Below are 18,309 nucleotides of genomic sequence, written 5' to 3' on the forward strand. Positions count from 1 at the left end.
TCTCGTGCGGTGCCGGGGGCGCGCTGCGTGCGGGGCGGGGTGAGCGGCGGGGCGGGGCGGGGCGGGGCGGGTCTTGCTGCGGCGGGAGGAGGTCGGCGCTGCAGGGAGCTGCCTGAGGGGAGCGGCCGGAGGGACCGCGGCGGCTCAGCGGGCAGCACCCCCGGGGGAGCCTGGGCTCCCTGACAGCGCGGCCGCGCCTGCCCCCGTGGCTGCGGGGTCTCTGCTCGGTGAAGGAGGGTTGGCGGGGAACTGCCTGCTGAGGTGCTTAGGGGGGAAGACACTTGCAGCCTTCCTGTCGTTCATCTGGCACTTGGTGGTTTATAGCTAAGGGTTTTTGTGGAGGGCGCGAAGGAACGAAGAGAAATAAAGGGGAAAAAAATGAATAGAAGGTTTTAGTGTTGACTAGCAGGTCGGATTTTCCTGGGCTGACAAACTGCTGAGAGAAGTTCGGAGTGGAGGTTTGATGGAGTAGGTCTGCAAAGGAATTTTACCTCAGTGGTATCACTTTCTGCAGTAACCGCGTTTTAGCATGCTGTTCTTCTGAAGTTTGGCTTCTGTTCTTCATAGCCTGTGTCTTACTTGAACCATTAACAGCTCTTACCTTACTTATGCACCTGTCTGAGAGTCTGGTTTGAAGCTGCCCATGAAAAGCTTGTATGCTTCTCTTTGGATTCACTTGGGGATAGAGTTGTAGAATCACAGAATCACAGGTTGGAAGGGACCTCGAGGATCCTCTGTCAATGGTGGCCCTAAACTCATACAGCAAATTGATGGTCTGGATAGAAATATAACTCCAACATCCAGAGTTATTTGCCTTAAAGCACATTGCTTTGTATTAAGTTAAATGCTTGCTGGAGGAAAACTACATTTTCAAATTGCTTATTATGTTGAGCATTTTTTAGATGTTAATGTGTCCATTCAACAGGAGTTCTGGTCTACCATGTAGTAATCAACAAGTAAATGAAATCTTTTTCAGCAACTAAAAGGAAGAGGACGTTCATGTAGTTATTTAGGGTTTTTTTATTTTTATTTTAATTTTTCTGGGAAACATTTGTTTTTAAACCAACAATCTTCTTTATTACATTGGTAACACAGTAGCTCAGTGAAACTCATTAAACTGTTGTACAGTGCATCTTGAAAGGGAAGAGAAAATGGTAACAAACAGTACAGTTAGTGCAAATTATACTTAAAGTTTATGAATTTTAAATAGCCATGGTGATCTGTATACCAAAGGCAGGCATTGTTTATCTTGTCTTTAAATTATGTTGTAAATCTTGTGGTGTTTGTTACTTTTCCCTTTCCCTCTTCCAACAGTGGCTTCTGTAAATAAGGTCAGTATAGTATGAAAAGCATCTCTTCCCACTGAATTTACAGTCTAATTAGAGAAAAAAAAAAGTTTCAGGAAAAATATTGTGAGTGAATAGGTAATAATGTCTTGTAGGTTTTGTTAGTTCTGTGTACCATGCTTTGTTTTATTGCATGTGTCTGTGGCTGCTTTTGTAAGACTAAAAGCACACACTTTAGTGAGCTCCAAGGGATTAATAAATTCACCACATTTAATGGAAGGGTGGTAGTTATGTGAAAATACTTAAGTGAGAATGGGCAACCAGGAAGGCTGTTAAGTCTTTCAAGGCTGTGCATAAATCCACAAGGAAGATGTACTCCTCCAAGCCAAAATAGTGCGATCAATAGTTAAGAGTCTTAAAAATACTTAGTTTGATATTTAGGCCTGAATTATTATGTATTTAAAGATACATAATTTAACATGTTTGTTTGGGCTCGCTTAGAATTGAGATGCAAGTTCTTTGGCAACTGTAAAGGAGATGTGCCCTTGGGCCGCCATGGTGGGCATAGCAAAGGCGGAGAGAAACATCGGGAGGATTCAGACAGGAGCTTCAAGTGCAACATTTCTTTTGTTTTCCTGCTTGAGCGAAGCTCATCTTTTCATCCCTTGAAGGTTAGCTGCAGAAACAGAGAAATACTATTGTCCTAAAAGGACCCTAATTAAGAATGGACTTTGTTCCACTCCACACAGTAAGTTTAATAACTCAGATCTCAATTGACCGTATCAGTAGCAGAACAGTGAGTATGGTTCTGGGAAAGCAAATTCAGTGTCATAGCACTGCAAATTTGAGAAGAGAAAGAGACTTTGGTAGGAAAAGTAGTGGTAGTATATGAGAAGAATTTAGGGCTATATTTGAAAATTATGGGACAGTATATTGCAAAGACACCTTCAGGTCAGGTACCATGAGTACTTGCAGGATCAGGGCCGTTATTTGAGAGAGTTCTGGTTGCCTGTATGAACCAGAATGAATCACTGTCATATAAATGATGAAGTGACAGATTGGTTTGTCAGGGTCTGGAAATCATTTGTATGTTTAAGTACCTGTTCTCAGATTGAAGATCCGGTCTTGTGAAATGGGCAGTGTTCCATGGTGATTTGTAAGGTGAATGTCTGAGTGACGGAATGGCCAGGAAAAGATGGGGTTGTGTGCTCTACAGATTACCATGGAAAATAAAAACCACCCAAACGCATATGAGGGTACCATTTAATAATGAAAGAAGTACTGTAGTCAAGGATATGAGTTTAAATGCTAGTAACTATGGATTTAGCAGGTAAAATAACTCTTCTTGACTAATCTCCTCAACAGTACCTTCACTATATAATTTCTTCCACAGAGCTGTACTTAGGGTATTAAATCTGTCTTAATTTATATGCTGTCAAGATTTATCCAAATAAAATAGCTTTTAGGGAAGTAGGTATTTCATTATGTATTGTGCTATTCTTTGTGTGGCAGATGTATTAATTGGAAAAAAAAGCAATAGTACTGTTATGTTGAGCCACTGTTGTTCTGAGACAAAGCCATGTAATGGTTTAAAAATACTCCACTGTAACAGTCATTATGATGATCTTTACTTAATATTAGAGGGATTTGATTTTATTCTTCCACTTCCTCTTTTTGGGCAATTAATTTTGCCCAGTGATAGATGATGTCAACTAGTAAATTTGATGTACACATTTATGTGGGGAAAAAAAAATTCCAATAATCTGGATCTAGCAGATGAAAACTTTTTTTTTTGCTTTTAAAATAATTACATCATATTCATGTAACTGTACAAAGACCTTATTAATCTAGACAGTTATGTGGAAGACTGGTACTGTTCCAATGTCACTTGCGAATTTTATATATATGTATATATATATGCATCTAAAACCCCATACATTTCTTTCTCTTTTATAATAAAGCTTTCTTCTATAATTACTGTTTTAAGAGTGCCATCCAGTGTCTAAAGCTTTTAAATACCAGTTGTGATTTATAAGTGAATGGGCAATTGTATTGACGGAACAGAAAAATTATTGCATCATTGTTTTAAACTGGTATGGAATCGTTTAATAGGAAAAATGTAATTTTCAACCAAGTACAAGGGAAATTAATATAAGTTTTTAACATAATGAGAAGACACTAATTTCAGCTATGTTACTCTTGCATTTAACGGCTTTAAAGCAATTGTGTGTTTGAGGTGTTCATGTAGCATTCTTGAAATGAACGGGCTTTTTCTTCATATGTGTCCTCTTGGCCTTAAATGAATATGGCACCAGGCTCTAGATTACTATTTAATATAGAAACCGATTATTATTTCCATGGCCTAAATACCCTGTATATGTGAATTCTAACAGTTACAAGAACAGAAAGGGAAATGTTTGTATTAGGAAACTGACCATTGTAGATACCTGCTCAGGAACTTTTTTTCCAGTAAGGGATGGTTAATGTTGTGGGAGATTGGTGATTTTTTTTAAAAAAAAAAAAAAAAGCATGCTATAAAATGTTTATATGCTAAAAAAAATTAAAAGGAAATATTTTCTTTTGGTTTTGAATGTTTTGTTTAATGTCAGAAATACTCTAAAATATAAAAAGAAGTTTTACACAGATCATTTCCCTATCAGTGGTTTGTTTGTGAAGATACGGTTTATGTGTGAAGCCATTCTTCTCTCTCAGGAAGGGCCTGCAGTCCACTTATTCAGGCAGGATGTCTTTAATAGTGTCTTGTGTTAAAATCAGGTTTAGCAGATAGTGATAGGACCACTGTTTCAAACCTCTTGGTTTTTGTTCTAAATTCTGTATTCTTTTATGAATAGTGTGTTCTGATTTCTATTTCAGGAACTTCAGCTCAGGAGGAAGATGAAAGATAGTGTCACTGAAGAACACCTATATTTGGGTTTTTCTCATCAGTATAGAGATAGTATCTTTCCTCTTCATACATCTATTTCACTGTTTTTGCTATCCTACTGTGACTGCAAATTATTCAAAATTTTCTTAGTGCCGACTGGTGAAGATGTGGATGATCAGTTTGTGACAAAAAACCTCCTTGGCAGTCTTGAAGTCCATTTAATCTCCAGGAGTGAGCTTCCAGTGGTTGTACAGAGCTGCTGTTTACCTGCTGTTGTTGGGAAAGATGGGAAGTTCTGCCGAGCTGGGCTTTCTGTTGTCTTAAGGCATGTAATACAGAAAACATATGAGGCAGATCCATCTAAAAAGGATGTTTTGGAACTATTAGGCTTTAAGAAGACCTGCTTAAAAGCCTGTGCTGAAGTAAGTGCATCTGTCTTTTAGATAATGAAGAGGATTTTTAATAAGCATTAAATACTCTGAAGCGGACTTTTAATGTTGACGTGAACTAAGTTCTTTTAGTAAGAAACTTAATTTGCTTAGAAATGGGAATTTCCTTAATGGAGAAGTATCTGCATTTTGGCATAAAGATGAAAAAGAATTCTTTTTAAAGTTACTACTTTTTAGCAGCACAGAAAGAACACTGAAATTAAAAAATAGGTCAGATCTTTGTTTCATCTGCATTGTAGTTTCAATGAGTTATAAAGTACAGCTTTTGCAGGTTGAAGGAAACCAGGAAGCACTCGATTTATTGTTAATTTTGATTTCCAGAGCACAGGTTACTGTTAGCTTTCATCACTGCCAAGGTGCTGGCTTATGTTTAGCTTATGCTCACCAAGATGTTCAGGTTCTTTTCAGCAGAGCTGCTACGCAGCCAGGTAGTCAGTTCCTAGCCTGTGCCATTATGGGGGTTGCGTTCATCCTAGATGCAGGATGTTTTATTGAGTTTCATGTTGGTTCCTGTCAGCCTGTGCGGGTCCCTGTGGGTGGCAGCTTGCTCTTGGAGTTTGTTGACTGCTCTGCTTAACTCACTGTCATCTTTGTGAGTGTATTCCATCTGCCCCTCAGGTCATTGGTAAAGAAACTTAAATAGGCTAGGCCTCAGCATAGGTCCCTAAAGAGCTCCACTTCTAAGTGACCTTCAGGTAGAGTGCGAGACATTAACCACTACTGCCCCACGAGTCGATATTTCAGCCCATTTATCTGTAACATTTACTCATCTGGCAGTTCATCCATCTAGACTTGCCCTTCTAACTCCTCTCAGGAGGTCAAACTCCACTATTTCATGATCACTACATCTATGGTTGCCACTGATTAGTGTGTCGCCAACTCAGTTCATCCTCGTTGGTGCGTAGCAGGTGTGGGGAAGCATATCCCTGCGTTAGTCCATTTAGTACTTGGAACTGCTGGAAAACTTGATTCCATATTTCAGATGGCTGCCAAGTGAGTAAACTAAGTAAGAAAAGACAAGAATTTAAAAGTTTTAAAAGCTCTAAGTACAGGTAATAAGAAAAATAGGACAAGAAACTATAACATGAAAAAAATAAGTAGCTTTTTTAAGGTGGTGTTCAGTTAGAATAAAATTTTTTGATGTTGCATGCTGGAAAATCTGTAATAATGTATTTCTGTAAAGTAAATGTGCTCAAAATCTGTTTGATGCAATCTAGTTTTATTACCAGCACTTGGTAGCGATGACATATATAAGTTGGTCACAGCTTTCCTTCTCATGAGTTACATGGCCACCCTAATCTTACACCAATAATAAGGCATAAAAATATGCAATTCTGGATAACTGTTCATTCTGTCATACATAAAATTTAGCTTCCTGATTCTGCTATTGCAAAAATAATACAGAATATCTGAGTTTCTAAGGTTATGAAAGAATGTATTTAAATATGGAATTTCTTTGCTTAAAGTGGATAGAAAGGTACTTTGGATTTTGTTTCTGTAGAGACATTAATTACGTGAATTAATCTGACAGGTTAGCCAGTGGACCAGACTCTGTGAGATCAGCATACCTCTGGCTGTTGAAGAATTTTTGACAGCGTCTCCTGATCACTGTCAGACTATTCCTCCTGCCATTTTACAGCTTGAAAGGAAGCTTGGAGAACCTGTCCGAGTACATAATGATGACAAAATTCGAAGGCAAAAACTTCAGCAACAAAAGGCTGCGGTGCCTCTACTTGCTAAAGCAGCAGCAGAAGAAGGAAAACCAGTGGAAATGTGTGAACATCCACTCCCAAGTCTGGAACTGAGCATAGCTTTCTCCAAGCTACTTGTCCAGGAAGCATCAGATGCAGTCAACAGGGAGGCCCCTCACATCAGGAGAACAAAAACCTCAGACCTTCCACTTTTGGACCACGTTTTTGCAGAAGGGCTTTATTTTACTGTGGCAGACATTGTGCTTTTGCCATGCATCCATCAGTTCTTGGTAAGACACAAGTTCTGCAAATATGAAGTTGTAGATATGTTGGGTTTTTTTTAAGAATTGTGAAGTTGTAAAATATGTTAATTTAAAATATATAGTGGTGTTTGCAATGTGAACTTAACTCAAAAGAGAAGGTTTGTCTTTGTTTCTGTATGAAGAACAGAGATTGGTGAGATCACCAAAATTGCTTTTAAATACATAGCATATCAATGCTGGGGAAACACTGATAACTGCTAAAATACTACGCTGAAATGTTTTGATACCAAGTTGCCCAGTAGAATTCTCCATGAAAATACTAAAACCAGATACTTAAAGTACATTCTAACATTCCAGAAGCAATAAGAGATAATAATATTTTTCAAATTTGGTTTACCAGATTCATGACCATGACTCAATGACTATTTACTAAAATGAGACCATTTTATGCATGAGGAATTTTTTGAGATTTGGAATTTTGATTCCATCATAAATTGCAAATTTTAAAAAGAGGGAGAGTTGAGAGTGGTGTAATAATTTTAAAATACAGGAAGGGATGTCCCTCATGGAAAATTTAAGATGGACACTTAAAGTATGTTGTAACATGCATAGAAAAAAAACTAGGAAAGCATGAACCTATTTTTAATTTTGGTTTCAGTGTACTGGGGGACAAGGCAAAATGAATTCCTACCCGGTTTGTTGTACTTTTACTGCGTGGATGTTATCTGAATTGGAATTCTTTTCAGCAAAGATCTGAAACTTTATGTGACTTTATTTGACTTCTATTTTGACTTTTAAGCAGATATGCCTCAAAGAAAACGGGTATCTTCTAAGAAAGTAAGAATGCCTTTTAGGGAGGCAGTGAATGGAAAGAGATTCGGGGACTATGGTGGCTTTTCAGAGGTGTAAATCCTTGACTTTCCTTACCCATACTAGAGCCAAAGAGGTACTCAGGTATCGACTAGGGAGAGACTTCCAAAAGCTCATTCGTTTATGCTCTGGTATATAATTTCTTGAGATTCTCTTGAGAATTTTTTGTCTACAATTCTTTCCTTTTAAAATACAGTGGGCTATGACTTCCAGTTTGCTTATTTCTCTTCATAATAGGTAAATTATTCTTTATCTCTGCTGTTCTTTTTGTTCCTAGGAATGACTTTTTTGTTTGGGAGGAAACATTCCTGTGTAGCCAACCCAGCTTTTTATCAAGCCCTCCTGCAAAATAAGGCAGTTCTGTTGCACATCTGTAGGTAATTTGGGTGCTTAGGGCAGCATAGTACCAATGTATTAGCAGACCTTTTATTCTTCTGTGCAGTTTTGTTTTTACAAAACTTAATCTGTATTCTTCCTCAAGCAAGCACTGATCACTGTGAGCCCGCTTGGAAATGAGGTAGTGTGTCTAGGGAGCCGGTTTTGTTGGGATGTGCTTCAGCCCCTGAAACTTCAGTAATCTGTAGTTTTGTCATTCATAGTATTGTTGCTAGTAAACTGTTTTCCGCAGTTTGTGAGAGGTCCTTTGTTTACTGCAGTGAAAGGAGAAGTTTCTTGGGAACGGTTACGTTGCTAGAAGCTCTTGGAATGAAGTTTATAACTGAAAAGTTACAATTCTCCTTGCAGTCCTATGAGATTCACTACTTGTTGTTTTTAATTTCTAATAGAATCCCATGTTACCTGTATACTAATAGAAAGTCCACACTTTCCTTTGAACGTCTGTATATGAAGGAATTTGAAACCTTCCAAGAGTTTCATGAAGATAAAACTGAAAAAGCACTGACATAGGTGGCAGTCAGGGCACCACGGTGATTGTGGAAAACTGGAGAAGAAATCTTTGCTCCCAACGCAGAATGGCATTACAGAAACACTGTCGGAAGTGGCAGTTCTTGCACTCCAGTATGCAGTTTGCCAGCTATTGGTCGTGTTGACTGTTAAGTTGAATCAGTAAGGTCCTCATGTCTCTATACCTTTAGATTAATGATCTGTTAAAAGCTTATTTCACCCCTTTTGTAGGGGAAAGCCTTAGTCACTTCTTTTTGAATCTTTTGTGGTGTATCTCTCCTTGTACAAAGTTTATCTGGGCCTTAGAAGGAGACTCTGTGTGTGTGTTGGTGGTTGCTTTTTTGTAGCACTTACCTAGTAAGTGCCAGTGTCTTGCAGATTCTGTTGTACAAAATCGTAACATGGTAACATGGGGAATAGAAAAATATATAAAAATATGTATTGAGCCTAATAAAGCCATGCAGTTTGATTTTTTATTTTATTTTTTTTTTAATTAAAACCAATACAGAATACCCCAATGCCCCCTGCACCCTTTCTTTCCCTCTACCCTTTTCACACCTCTGGAAAGAGGTAGTACTTAGTAGTACGACTGACTTGAGCTCAGCTTTAAAACAAGTTTTACAGTGGGAAAAAATTCTGTGGCAAGACACTGAGAGTCTTGCTCAGCACAATCTGTGTACTTAGTTTTACGAGGATGCATATACAGAAAAGAGTTAAGGAAATGACAGCTGTATCTTTATTTCTCATGACAATAAAATGAAACAAGTCTGCCTACTACCAGTATTCCTGCAGTTACTCTATGAGATTGATAGTTAAGCTAGTGTCTATTGCCAGGAAAAGCTCCTGAGGGAAGTTGGCATTTGCATTTTGATTTTGCAAGTTGATTTGCCAAATTTGCCTTATGATGTTTGAAAACAAATAGAATTCCTGGAGAAGATGCTGTCAGTCAGATTTAGAGAAACAATTTCTTAAATCAAGATAATTTCTAGCAAACTTTGATATGTGGCAAGTGTCTGATTTATCACTTCTTTAACCAAGATGATGTCCTCAGTGGATTTCTGTATGATGATAGCAATATGGGAGTCCAGAAGTAGGTTAATATGGCTACCTTTGAGTTGAGATGCTTAATGTCTGCTTTGTTTGTTGCAAATAACGTAACAGCAACTTCTGAATGGATCATACTAAACAAAACCAATAAGACAAAATACTTTCCTACTATTTTAAGAACTTTAATGTATTTCAGTTGTCTTTATTTTTCCAAGGCCTTTTTAGTAAGAGGAGCATATTCAGTCCGTGGAAGTGTTCAAACATCGTGTAGATGAGGCTCTTAGTGACATGGTTTAGTGGTGGACTTAGCAGTCCTAGGGTAATGGTTGGACTTGATGATCTTAAAGGTCTTTTCCAACCTAGTTGATTCTGTGATTCTATGTACCATGAGCAGCTGAGAATACTGTATTTATTTGTTTTTCATGAGTGACCCTTGAGCCCTGGTGGTCTGCGGCTTATGGACTATATATTGTATAATACATTTGTGTTACCTTGTACCAAGGATTGTCCAAAAAAAATTGGCCTTCAGTTTCATTTTAATCTAAATTATAAGAGCTCTGGGATAATGCTTCCTTATTTCTGTTCTCTGGTAAATTATTGTCTTCTAAGCAATTATACCTTGACTTCTCCAGTTATAATCACAATTAGATAACTTGCATCTGAAAACTTCTCACAAGCAGTTGGTTGAAACTGCAACTGCTCTTGTTGATGGAAGTACTGGAGTTTAATTACGTATTAAAATGTTATTTGTCACTTACATAACAGAACTTCCTGGATTGTTTAAATAAAATCGTGGTAGTTGCACTTCCACTTTGCTTTAAGGGTTTGAATAATAATGAATTCTTCAATGGGTATGTGTCTGGAGAGTATCATACAATAAATATGAGGAGACTTGTCTAGCAGATTGTAGTTGTAATTACCAAAAGTAAGATAATGAAGCTGAAGAGTTGTTTTTCATTACTACATTCCATTTCTGTTATCTGTCTGAGGTTAGCTTTGTTACGCTTTCTATTAGTTGTAACTGTTTAAAATTAATGGAAGAATAACAAAAGCTCCATTCTCCATCTGGGAGAAACCACTATTCACTTTTTGAAATACAATTTAGAACACTTGTTATCAAGTGTAACAGTGCCTCTTAGCATTGCTTTCCAAAAGACTTCTTCCTTAACGGAATTAATTTATTTCTGCCTGTGTTACTATTAGGATATTGGACACGAAAATTACCCAGTTCATCCTCCTTTGGCTCCTGTAGCTGTTACTCATTACTTGTGATTACCCTAAGAACATTATAGATGCAGCATGCAAGAAAGCTGCTTGAAATTTTACATCATTTCAAGTGTTCTTTACCAATTTCCACTTTCACACTGAGGACAGATATGTGGAGGAGCACTGCTTTCATATGGCCTTTTCTGCCTTTTCCTGTAATGGTGACTTTTAATTTTCTGCTTAAAGCAGGCACAGCATCACAGAATAGTTGAGGTTGGAGAGCGTCTCTGGAGATCATTTTGTCTAACGCTCCTGTTCAGAGCAGGGTCAGCTAAAGCCACTTGCCTAGGGCTGTATCCAATCAGGTTTTGAGTGACTTTAAGGAGACTTCATAGCCTCTCCTGTACGAGGATGTCCTTCACCGTTCCAACACATTTGGGAACCTGAACAAAAATTGCTTAAGTTCACCACATGCATCCTTTTTAAAATTACCCGGTCTTCATCTAAAAATACAATTTGGGTATTGCAGGTTTGTTTTTTTTTTCTTTTTTACACTAAAAATTCTATTTCTGTTGAAGGCCACTTCATCTCACCATCATATATACTTAATTCAGAAAAGAAATATATTAGTTACCATTTTCGTATATGAAGTTAAGATGGTAAAAAAGTTTGAGTAAATATATGACCTAAATAAAAAGTTTTGGGTTCAGTGCTAGCAAAGACTTCCATTGAGTTCCATAAAGACCAGGGACAATGTATGCCAGTGCCTGTTGTGCTGTTACCACATAGTCAAAGGTGTTTAAGGTTGGGCCGACAGCAAAATAACTGTCAGCGGATGAGCTTTTAAGGGCTGCAGGGTGCCTGTGAGAAACCGTAGTATTCAGGTACCATAATGTCTTGCATACAGTTCAGTATTTGTTGCAAATTACTGTTTGGTGTTTTGGTTGGTGTTTTTCAGGGTATTTTTGGGGTTTTTTTTGGTGATTGTTTTTGTTTTGTTTTGGTTTGTTTTTTCCTTTGGTGTTTTGTTTTGTGTTTGGTTTTTTATTTTTTTTGTGATTACCAACAAAACCGAATTATTCCCTTGCTAGGAAATAGCAGATAATTAAGAATATTATTTAAATAGTGTTGTCCTGTTACTGATTGAAATTATGATTAAAATCGGTCATGTAAACCTTTCTGTCCTATAAAGCAAATGGCAATTGCAGATGAAGTCTAAATAGCCAACTGGCAATTCCACCTGCAGGCCTGAGCTCTTAACTAGCTAGCATTTTGCATTACCATCTTGCTATGAGGAAGCATGCTTGGTGTGGAGCCGAGCTCACTTCTGTAGTTCATGCTTTCTTGTGCCTTGTAAGAAGAAGTTTACAGTAGCAAGTAACCTTTCAATTTTATTTTTCTAGGTTTCCTGCAAAACCCAAGGCAAAAATCTGTTAAATTTGCCTCTGATATCCAGCTGGTATCGAAGAGTTCAAGAAGTACCTGGAGTAAAGAAAGCTGCTGGCAAATGCAGTATGGAGTTTCTCCAGCTTCCAGAGTTGATGTCTGCTTCAGAGGAACAGTTGCAAGACTTTTTTTCAGTTCCTGATGAATTAGAAGAGGACAATGAAGACAGTCATTTTATAGGTGGTCCAAGGCCAACTATGACTAAGTTAATGGTAATTTTTGCTTTTTAATGAGTTTTTTTTAATAGTAAGTCTGCTTGATTTGGAATAGGTAAAATGTATTAGAATTGCAGAAGCAAAGTCTGACGGCCATGAACAGTTTAATACCTTTTGCCTGTCTTCTGTCTGATACGCATTGACTTAGAAGTGGTTTTATGTTTTTGTTCTGACAATCGATTCAGGAAAGATAGATCCGCTGGAAACCCTATCAATAATTCTGAATAATAAAAGTAACTTGTTGTTTCAATTGCAATATTATATTCCTCTTTCAAAGTTATTTATATAATCCATGGCAAAACCCATTGCTTCTATGTTTGGCCTCATTATTCTATCGTTTCTGTTGGATTTTCGCTGTTTGATTAGAGCTTTGAACATCTGGGAACCCTGGTAAGTTTTGTTAAAGAAACCCCTCCGTCATGTTCCATAACTCTCAATTTATTTTTTTTTTTATAGAGGCTGACAGCGTTTCCTGAAGAAAATTAACAGAGCTTTCTTGGGAAAATGAAAGTATCCAGTATACTGTATATCTGAATCTAGTATACTGTAGAGTCAGCTGCCTGTTCAATTTTAGTTAGGCTGAAAGTTAATTGCGCAGTTTGATCCGATGCCATTAAATTCAGTACGAATTTTGCTACCAGCTTCGTTGGGTAAAGGATCAGTGTTTTACATCCTTCCCTTGCCCCGCCTTTTCTCACAGGAGAATGGTGTTGAAGCAAAGTTTGTTCCTCATCCATGCCCCAGTTGGACCCTAGACTGGACCCATCTACCACCTGCAGTCAGTCCTGGAGAAGGTAAGGGGTTTTATGTATGTGGTATGTATTTAACAGTGTTGCTTTCTGGTGAAGCTACTTAACTGTTTCGTAGGAAGTTACATCACTTTTCAATGTATTCCAGAGCTAGGTGAAACAGGTAAGCAGTTTTAAATCTGTTCTAAAATTCAGTCTGTTTGGGACACATGGTGAGATGACTTCCCTCAGGTCATCAACAGCTGATGGCCAAACTGAGAATAAAAGCTTGACCTTGTTCCTGAACCGTATTTTTTCCCACTGTATCCTACTTTCCTGAACTTATCTTCATATAAAACAGTAAATTCTGACTAAATGATGTTAACATAATTGGCACAAATATTGTACTGGGTCTCCCAAAGCAGCAGCAGCTGATTTATTCTGATGAAAATAATATTCATTAGCAAAGTTTGGTAGTTACATATAAATGAGTCTTTCCTTTTGTGGCCGTGTTCCCTGCCCTGTAGTGTTTGTTTGTTTTGCTGGATTGCAGGGCAGTTTGTTGCCTAGTGGCTGTAATTCTAGAGAGAAAAAACTGATTTATCACAATGTTTGCTGTTTTCATTAGTGTTGTGAATGTTGAATACCTCTTCTCCTACACAGTAGAGATTCCTCTAGAAGTTCTTATATGCTGTCAGACAGTAAGAAGTTAGTGGATGATAAGTCCTTCCTACAGGGAAGAAAAAAGTTTGTGTTCTTTGTGTAAATAGCACAAGTTAGATACTGGAGTTCAGTCTAGCCTCACTGGCATAGTGCTTCTGATTTAAAGACTACAGAAATATACATGCAACATATAGATGCTCTTCAATGACCAATATGTTGTTTAATACCTAACTGTGTGAATACAAGCATGTATTCCTATCTACAATACACAGGCTATAAAAATAAGATTAAATTTGAAGTTGGTTTCCTCTGGTTTGGATCTAACTAGTGCACAAAACCCGGGTGTGTACCATGAGACTTATAGTTTCATATAGTGTCCATCCTTCTAACATTAACTGTTTTCGTCTGGTTTTGTCTTGAGAGAACCCTTACTGGGAACTTGCACACCCTGCTTCAATGATTGATCCTTTCTTTCCTTTTGCATGAAAGGAAAATAAAAAACCAAAACTTGGGTTTGAATCTGTCAGCATTACGTCATGCTGCTTTAGACTTTATGTGAATGTTTTGGATATGCTTCTTAAGTTAAAATAGCTCTGTAGTCTGACTGCTGAAATGCGTAGAGGGAGGATTACATGTGTTTAACTTGTGACAAGTTCCAGTGTTTTGTTGAAGTGAATGAGCATTTTTGCTCGTTTCCAATGCTCAGGGTTTTGGCTGTAAATTTTAGTTCATACTTTTGGCAAGATATCTCTTCTATTTGAAAGAAAATTTTGAAAAAGATGCATAACATACAAAACCACGTATTGAATGTATACTTGGAAATTTTGTGCTGGAAGGACTAGATTTGACTAGGGGACCAATCACGTCCTGCTGTTTCCTGCCTGTGTCTGTGCGTGCTCGGTCCCTTTTCTCATTTGCTGAAGTAGTTACTAATGATGTTGATATCTGAAATTGGGTTTCAGTTAAATTTTGGGGAAGAATTTGCTAGCTCAGCAAGTGCTGAGAGAGAGATTTCGCCTCTCTCCACCCAAGCTCAGAGTGATCTGATGCCATTGGAGGTTTAGGGAACCTCCAAATGGTTGTGGTTTTAGTCCAGGAGCAAGAGAGCCACATACGACAAAAAGAAATTTCCTGATACGAGAATTGATTTTGCTTTTCAGTTGTATATATCTGCATGCTTACCTCTGCTGTTCTAAGTGGTACTGTTCTCAGTTTCCTGTTTCTTTTGCTAGTACAGCCTAATCATTGTTGTATGAATTGAATTTCCAATATTTTACTACTAAATCCTACCTGGCATGATAAGGAAACTGTCACTGAATCTGACAGAGTTTTAAACTAGATTTGAGTAATGAAATTCAAGCTTTCAAACACATTACTCCTATAACTGGTAAATAAATTTTCTCTTACTAATGTTCACAGCAGTTGAGACAAAGTGGAGAATGTTTCAGTTAAAACTCACTTTGGTTCTTTATCCACAGGAAATTTAATTTGCTGGGAAATCCTGATTTAATAGCATATGTGATATACTTTCTTTGCTCTATCTCAGCATAGATAACTCAGAATTTGTGGTATATGTATGTGGAACTTCTAGGATTGATTCTACTGGAGTCATGTTTACATTTAGAAGTAAAGGGAGACGAGGTTGTGAGTATGTACAGACAGTAGAAGAAGAGTGTGTCAGGTAAGAATATAAAAGTGTAGGTGGTCACAATGTGAGACTGGAGGGAAATGAGATCCTTGCATCAGTACTACAGAGAAATAATCACATGGTGTAAGCCAGTGTAGAAAATGTTTTCATATTTTCCCAGACAAGGTAGTGGCTGAAGTTTTGGGAAGAGGGGCTTGTTGAAATAAGAATGCTGAATGGAAATTGTGTGCTACCGCTGATTAAACCTGAGGTCTTGGAAAAGGGAGGTTATATTTAATTTGATTTGTGGCCAACAAAGAAATGGGGCTGTGGTTTCATAGTTCATATTAGGCAGCAATAGAAAAGGATTTTTTTTTTAATCCTTTTGGAACTTCAGTCAGCCTTGGAGTTTTTGCTTGTGTTCTTCATCTTGTGTGTGTATGAAGCCATTCCTTGTCTTCAGGTTAATTTGCTATTCACTGCAAAGGCTTTGTGGATACCAAGATCAGTTTGACTGGTTATGATCAAAGGTGCTTCCTTTGGGCTCGCCCAAGGCACATTAAGGGGAAATGGAAAATGAATGTATGTGGGAGTGGAGAGTGATAACCCTTGTTGCTGCTTTATTATTCTGATGATGTATGGGGATGTAAGTCTTTGGTACTGTCCCTTTTTCATCAAGCATTGTGTGCATTGTGAAACAAAGGGAGAAAGGTTATATTTTTTTAACAGGAATCTATTTTTTTTTCTTTAAAACAGCAACTGTGAAATTTGAGAATGGGAAGTAACTGACCCACAGTCTCACAAACCCTTACTTCTGTTCTCATGAGGTGAAATACTTGTTAAGCAGGAAGTACTTAAAAGAAGAAAAGTGCTTTACTTGCAGTATCTCATTCTGAAATCACCAGCTAGCCTGACAGAGAGTGCATGTGATGGTATTTACTTAAAAAGGTAGTGGTTAACTTATACTGCTCTTTCCAAAGTGGGAAACTGCTCATGGAATGAATGTAGCAAGTAGTAAACTACATTCTGTAGGCTTGTAAGTAGTGCCCTTATTCCTCGTAAAAATATTTTTTTTCTTAAATGAAGGAATTGTAGTAGACCAGAAAAGAGCACCTTAGCTGAAATATAGCTTACTGACAGGTGAATGTGGGAAGACCACTATAATAAAAACTAGGAGTGCATGCACAGTAGGAGATAGGAGTTTGAGGTAGAAGTCAGTTTAAAACATGTAGGCAAATAAATAAAACTAGATCAAAATAAATGAATGCATTTTACAAGTGCAGCTTGCTTTTAACAATTAATAGAAGACACATAGCCCTTTAACATTGTAGATGGTCCTATTCATAGGGCTGATTTCTCCTAAACAAGTGCATTTTAATGGATTATGTATAAACATGACTCCCAGTGGAGCATGTCAAGTATTTTATATGCTTTATTATTCCTAGTGAGAAATTGATTCCTAGTATTGAATTGATTGGATCAAGGGTTTGACTTCAAGAGGTGAAATTTTCCATGTATGAATTTAAAAAAGCCGGTAGGGAAAAAGAAAAGGACTTTTACATCTTTTGCTTCTAGCACACAGGTGTAAGAACAGGTGTTAATCTGTTGCAAGGCAATGTATACCTGCCTAGCTGAAGACAGAATGACTCTGATTGAGTTTGATTTATGCTTGCTTTGTGATCAGTAGCAAGTTGGTGGCCAAGTTAAATGACTATATAAAACTGTGACAGAAAGGTTAGCCTGAATAAAACGAGACCTTGATTGATACTTGCCCCTTGTTTCCATTCAAGTCTTCAGACTTATGAGATGAGAATGCTTGGCTTTTGAAACGAGACAAAATTTGGAAATCTAAACATTCACTGTTGAGCCATAAGGTTGTCCTTTAAATGGTTGTTGAGATTTGTTACCTTGATTTCTAAGGCACAGAATAATTCATAATATACTGTAAATGGTTTCTTGGGGGGGGTGGGAGTGGCTTTTTGCTGTTGTTTTTTGGGTTTTTTGTTTTGGGTTGATTTTCTTTAGGTGGGTGTGGGAAAGAAGCAGGAAATAGAGGTATATAATGTTTGAAAGGTTGCCTTTATGTCTTCTTTTCCTAAATAATTTGTGTCAGCTGAGAATTTGATCTTCAGTGTTTTTTTCTTTTTTCTTTTATTAATAGGAGTGATTTAATATATGCATGAATATGAATCTTACTAATGATGCCATCTTCAGTTATTTATGTACATACAGAGTACGGAATGTTGACATTAGAAATAGAGAGCTTGTCTGATTTGCAGGAAGAATGGTGACATGAGGATGAAGCTCTTCTTACTGTGACACCTTTCTTTATGTTTGGTAGTGGTGGTAATTTTTCCCAAGAGGAAATGCTACATTTTGGGGATTAGGATATTGTTTTATTTGGCAAAAACATAGGTGCAGCTGCTTGAACATGATTTCTGATGACTGGCTATCTCAAATCATTTGAGTGTGATAAGAAATGATGAGTAAGTCTAGTATGTGGCTTTGAGAATTGACATCACAATATGTATGGCCAGAGGAAGGATAGAAAATTTAACATTATTTTTAAATAAACTGCTTATGAATTAAGAATATGGAAAGATGGACATTTTTACCATCTTTGTGTTTCACTCTTGATGGAATATGTCTGTAGAGGAGATGCTTGTCACAATGTCTTATTCTCTTTGAAGATCACTGAAACCCCAAGGCACTGAAACTTGCTTTCCTGTAGGAGGATCTTTGTGTTCCACAATTGTCACACAGACCTAATGCTGTGTTTTCTTTGTAGCATTAATTATTTGCAAACCAGGTTTTGTTTTTAACCTACTGTCCAACATAACTTAGGGTTATTGTAATAGAAATCTTTCTTGGCAGAAAGAAAAATGAACTACAGATATTTTACTGACATTGTTACATTGGAATTGTTAAAATACCTTAGGATGGCAAGAGTGTTTTCCTTTATTGGCAAAGATGAATCTGCTAAATAAAAATTCACTGGCATGTGGACCTCAGATATTTTTTTACAATTGGA

General features: G+C 37.4%; 1 protein-coding gene across 4 annotated transcripts in view; it reads left to right on the top strand.

Annotated features, from left to right (window-relative positions):
* Positions 1–107: 107 nt before the first annotated feature.
* Positions 108–18,309, top strand: part of GSTCD (glutathione S-transferase C-terminal domain containing) — a 58,041-nt gene continuing 39,839 nt past the window's right edge. The window contains exons 1-5 of one of the 4 annotated variants that reach the window (XM_030492397.1): positions 108–261; positions 4,161–4,592; positions 6,151–6,600; positions 12,003–12,257; positions 12,961–13,054. In XM_030492397.1, coding sequence (XP_030348257.1) covers positions 4,182–4,592; positions 6,151–6,600; positions 12,003–12,257; positions 12,961–13,054 — 1,210 coding nt within the window. In that variant the 5' untranslated portion in view covers positions 108–261; positions 4,161–4,181. Of the gene's footprint in view, positions 262–1,749; positions 2,035–4,160; positions 4,593–6,150; positions 6,601–12,002; positions 12,258–12,960; positions 13,055–18,309 lie in introns of those variants that run through there. The other 3 variants (XM_030492395.1, XM_030492396.1, XM_030492398.1) reach the window with 3 other exon arrangements.

Source organism: Strigops habroptila, chromosome 7 (assembly GCF_004027225.2).
Source record: "Strigops habroptila isolate Jane chromosome 7, bStrHab1.2.pri, whole genome shotgun sequence".
Lineage (NCBI taxonomy): Eukaryota > Metazoa > Chordata > Aves > Psittaciformes > Psittacidae > Strigops > Strigops habroptila.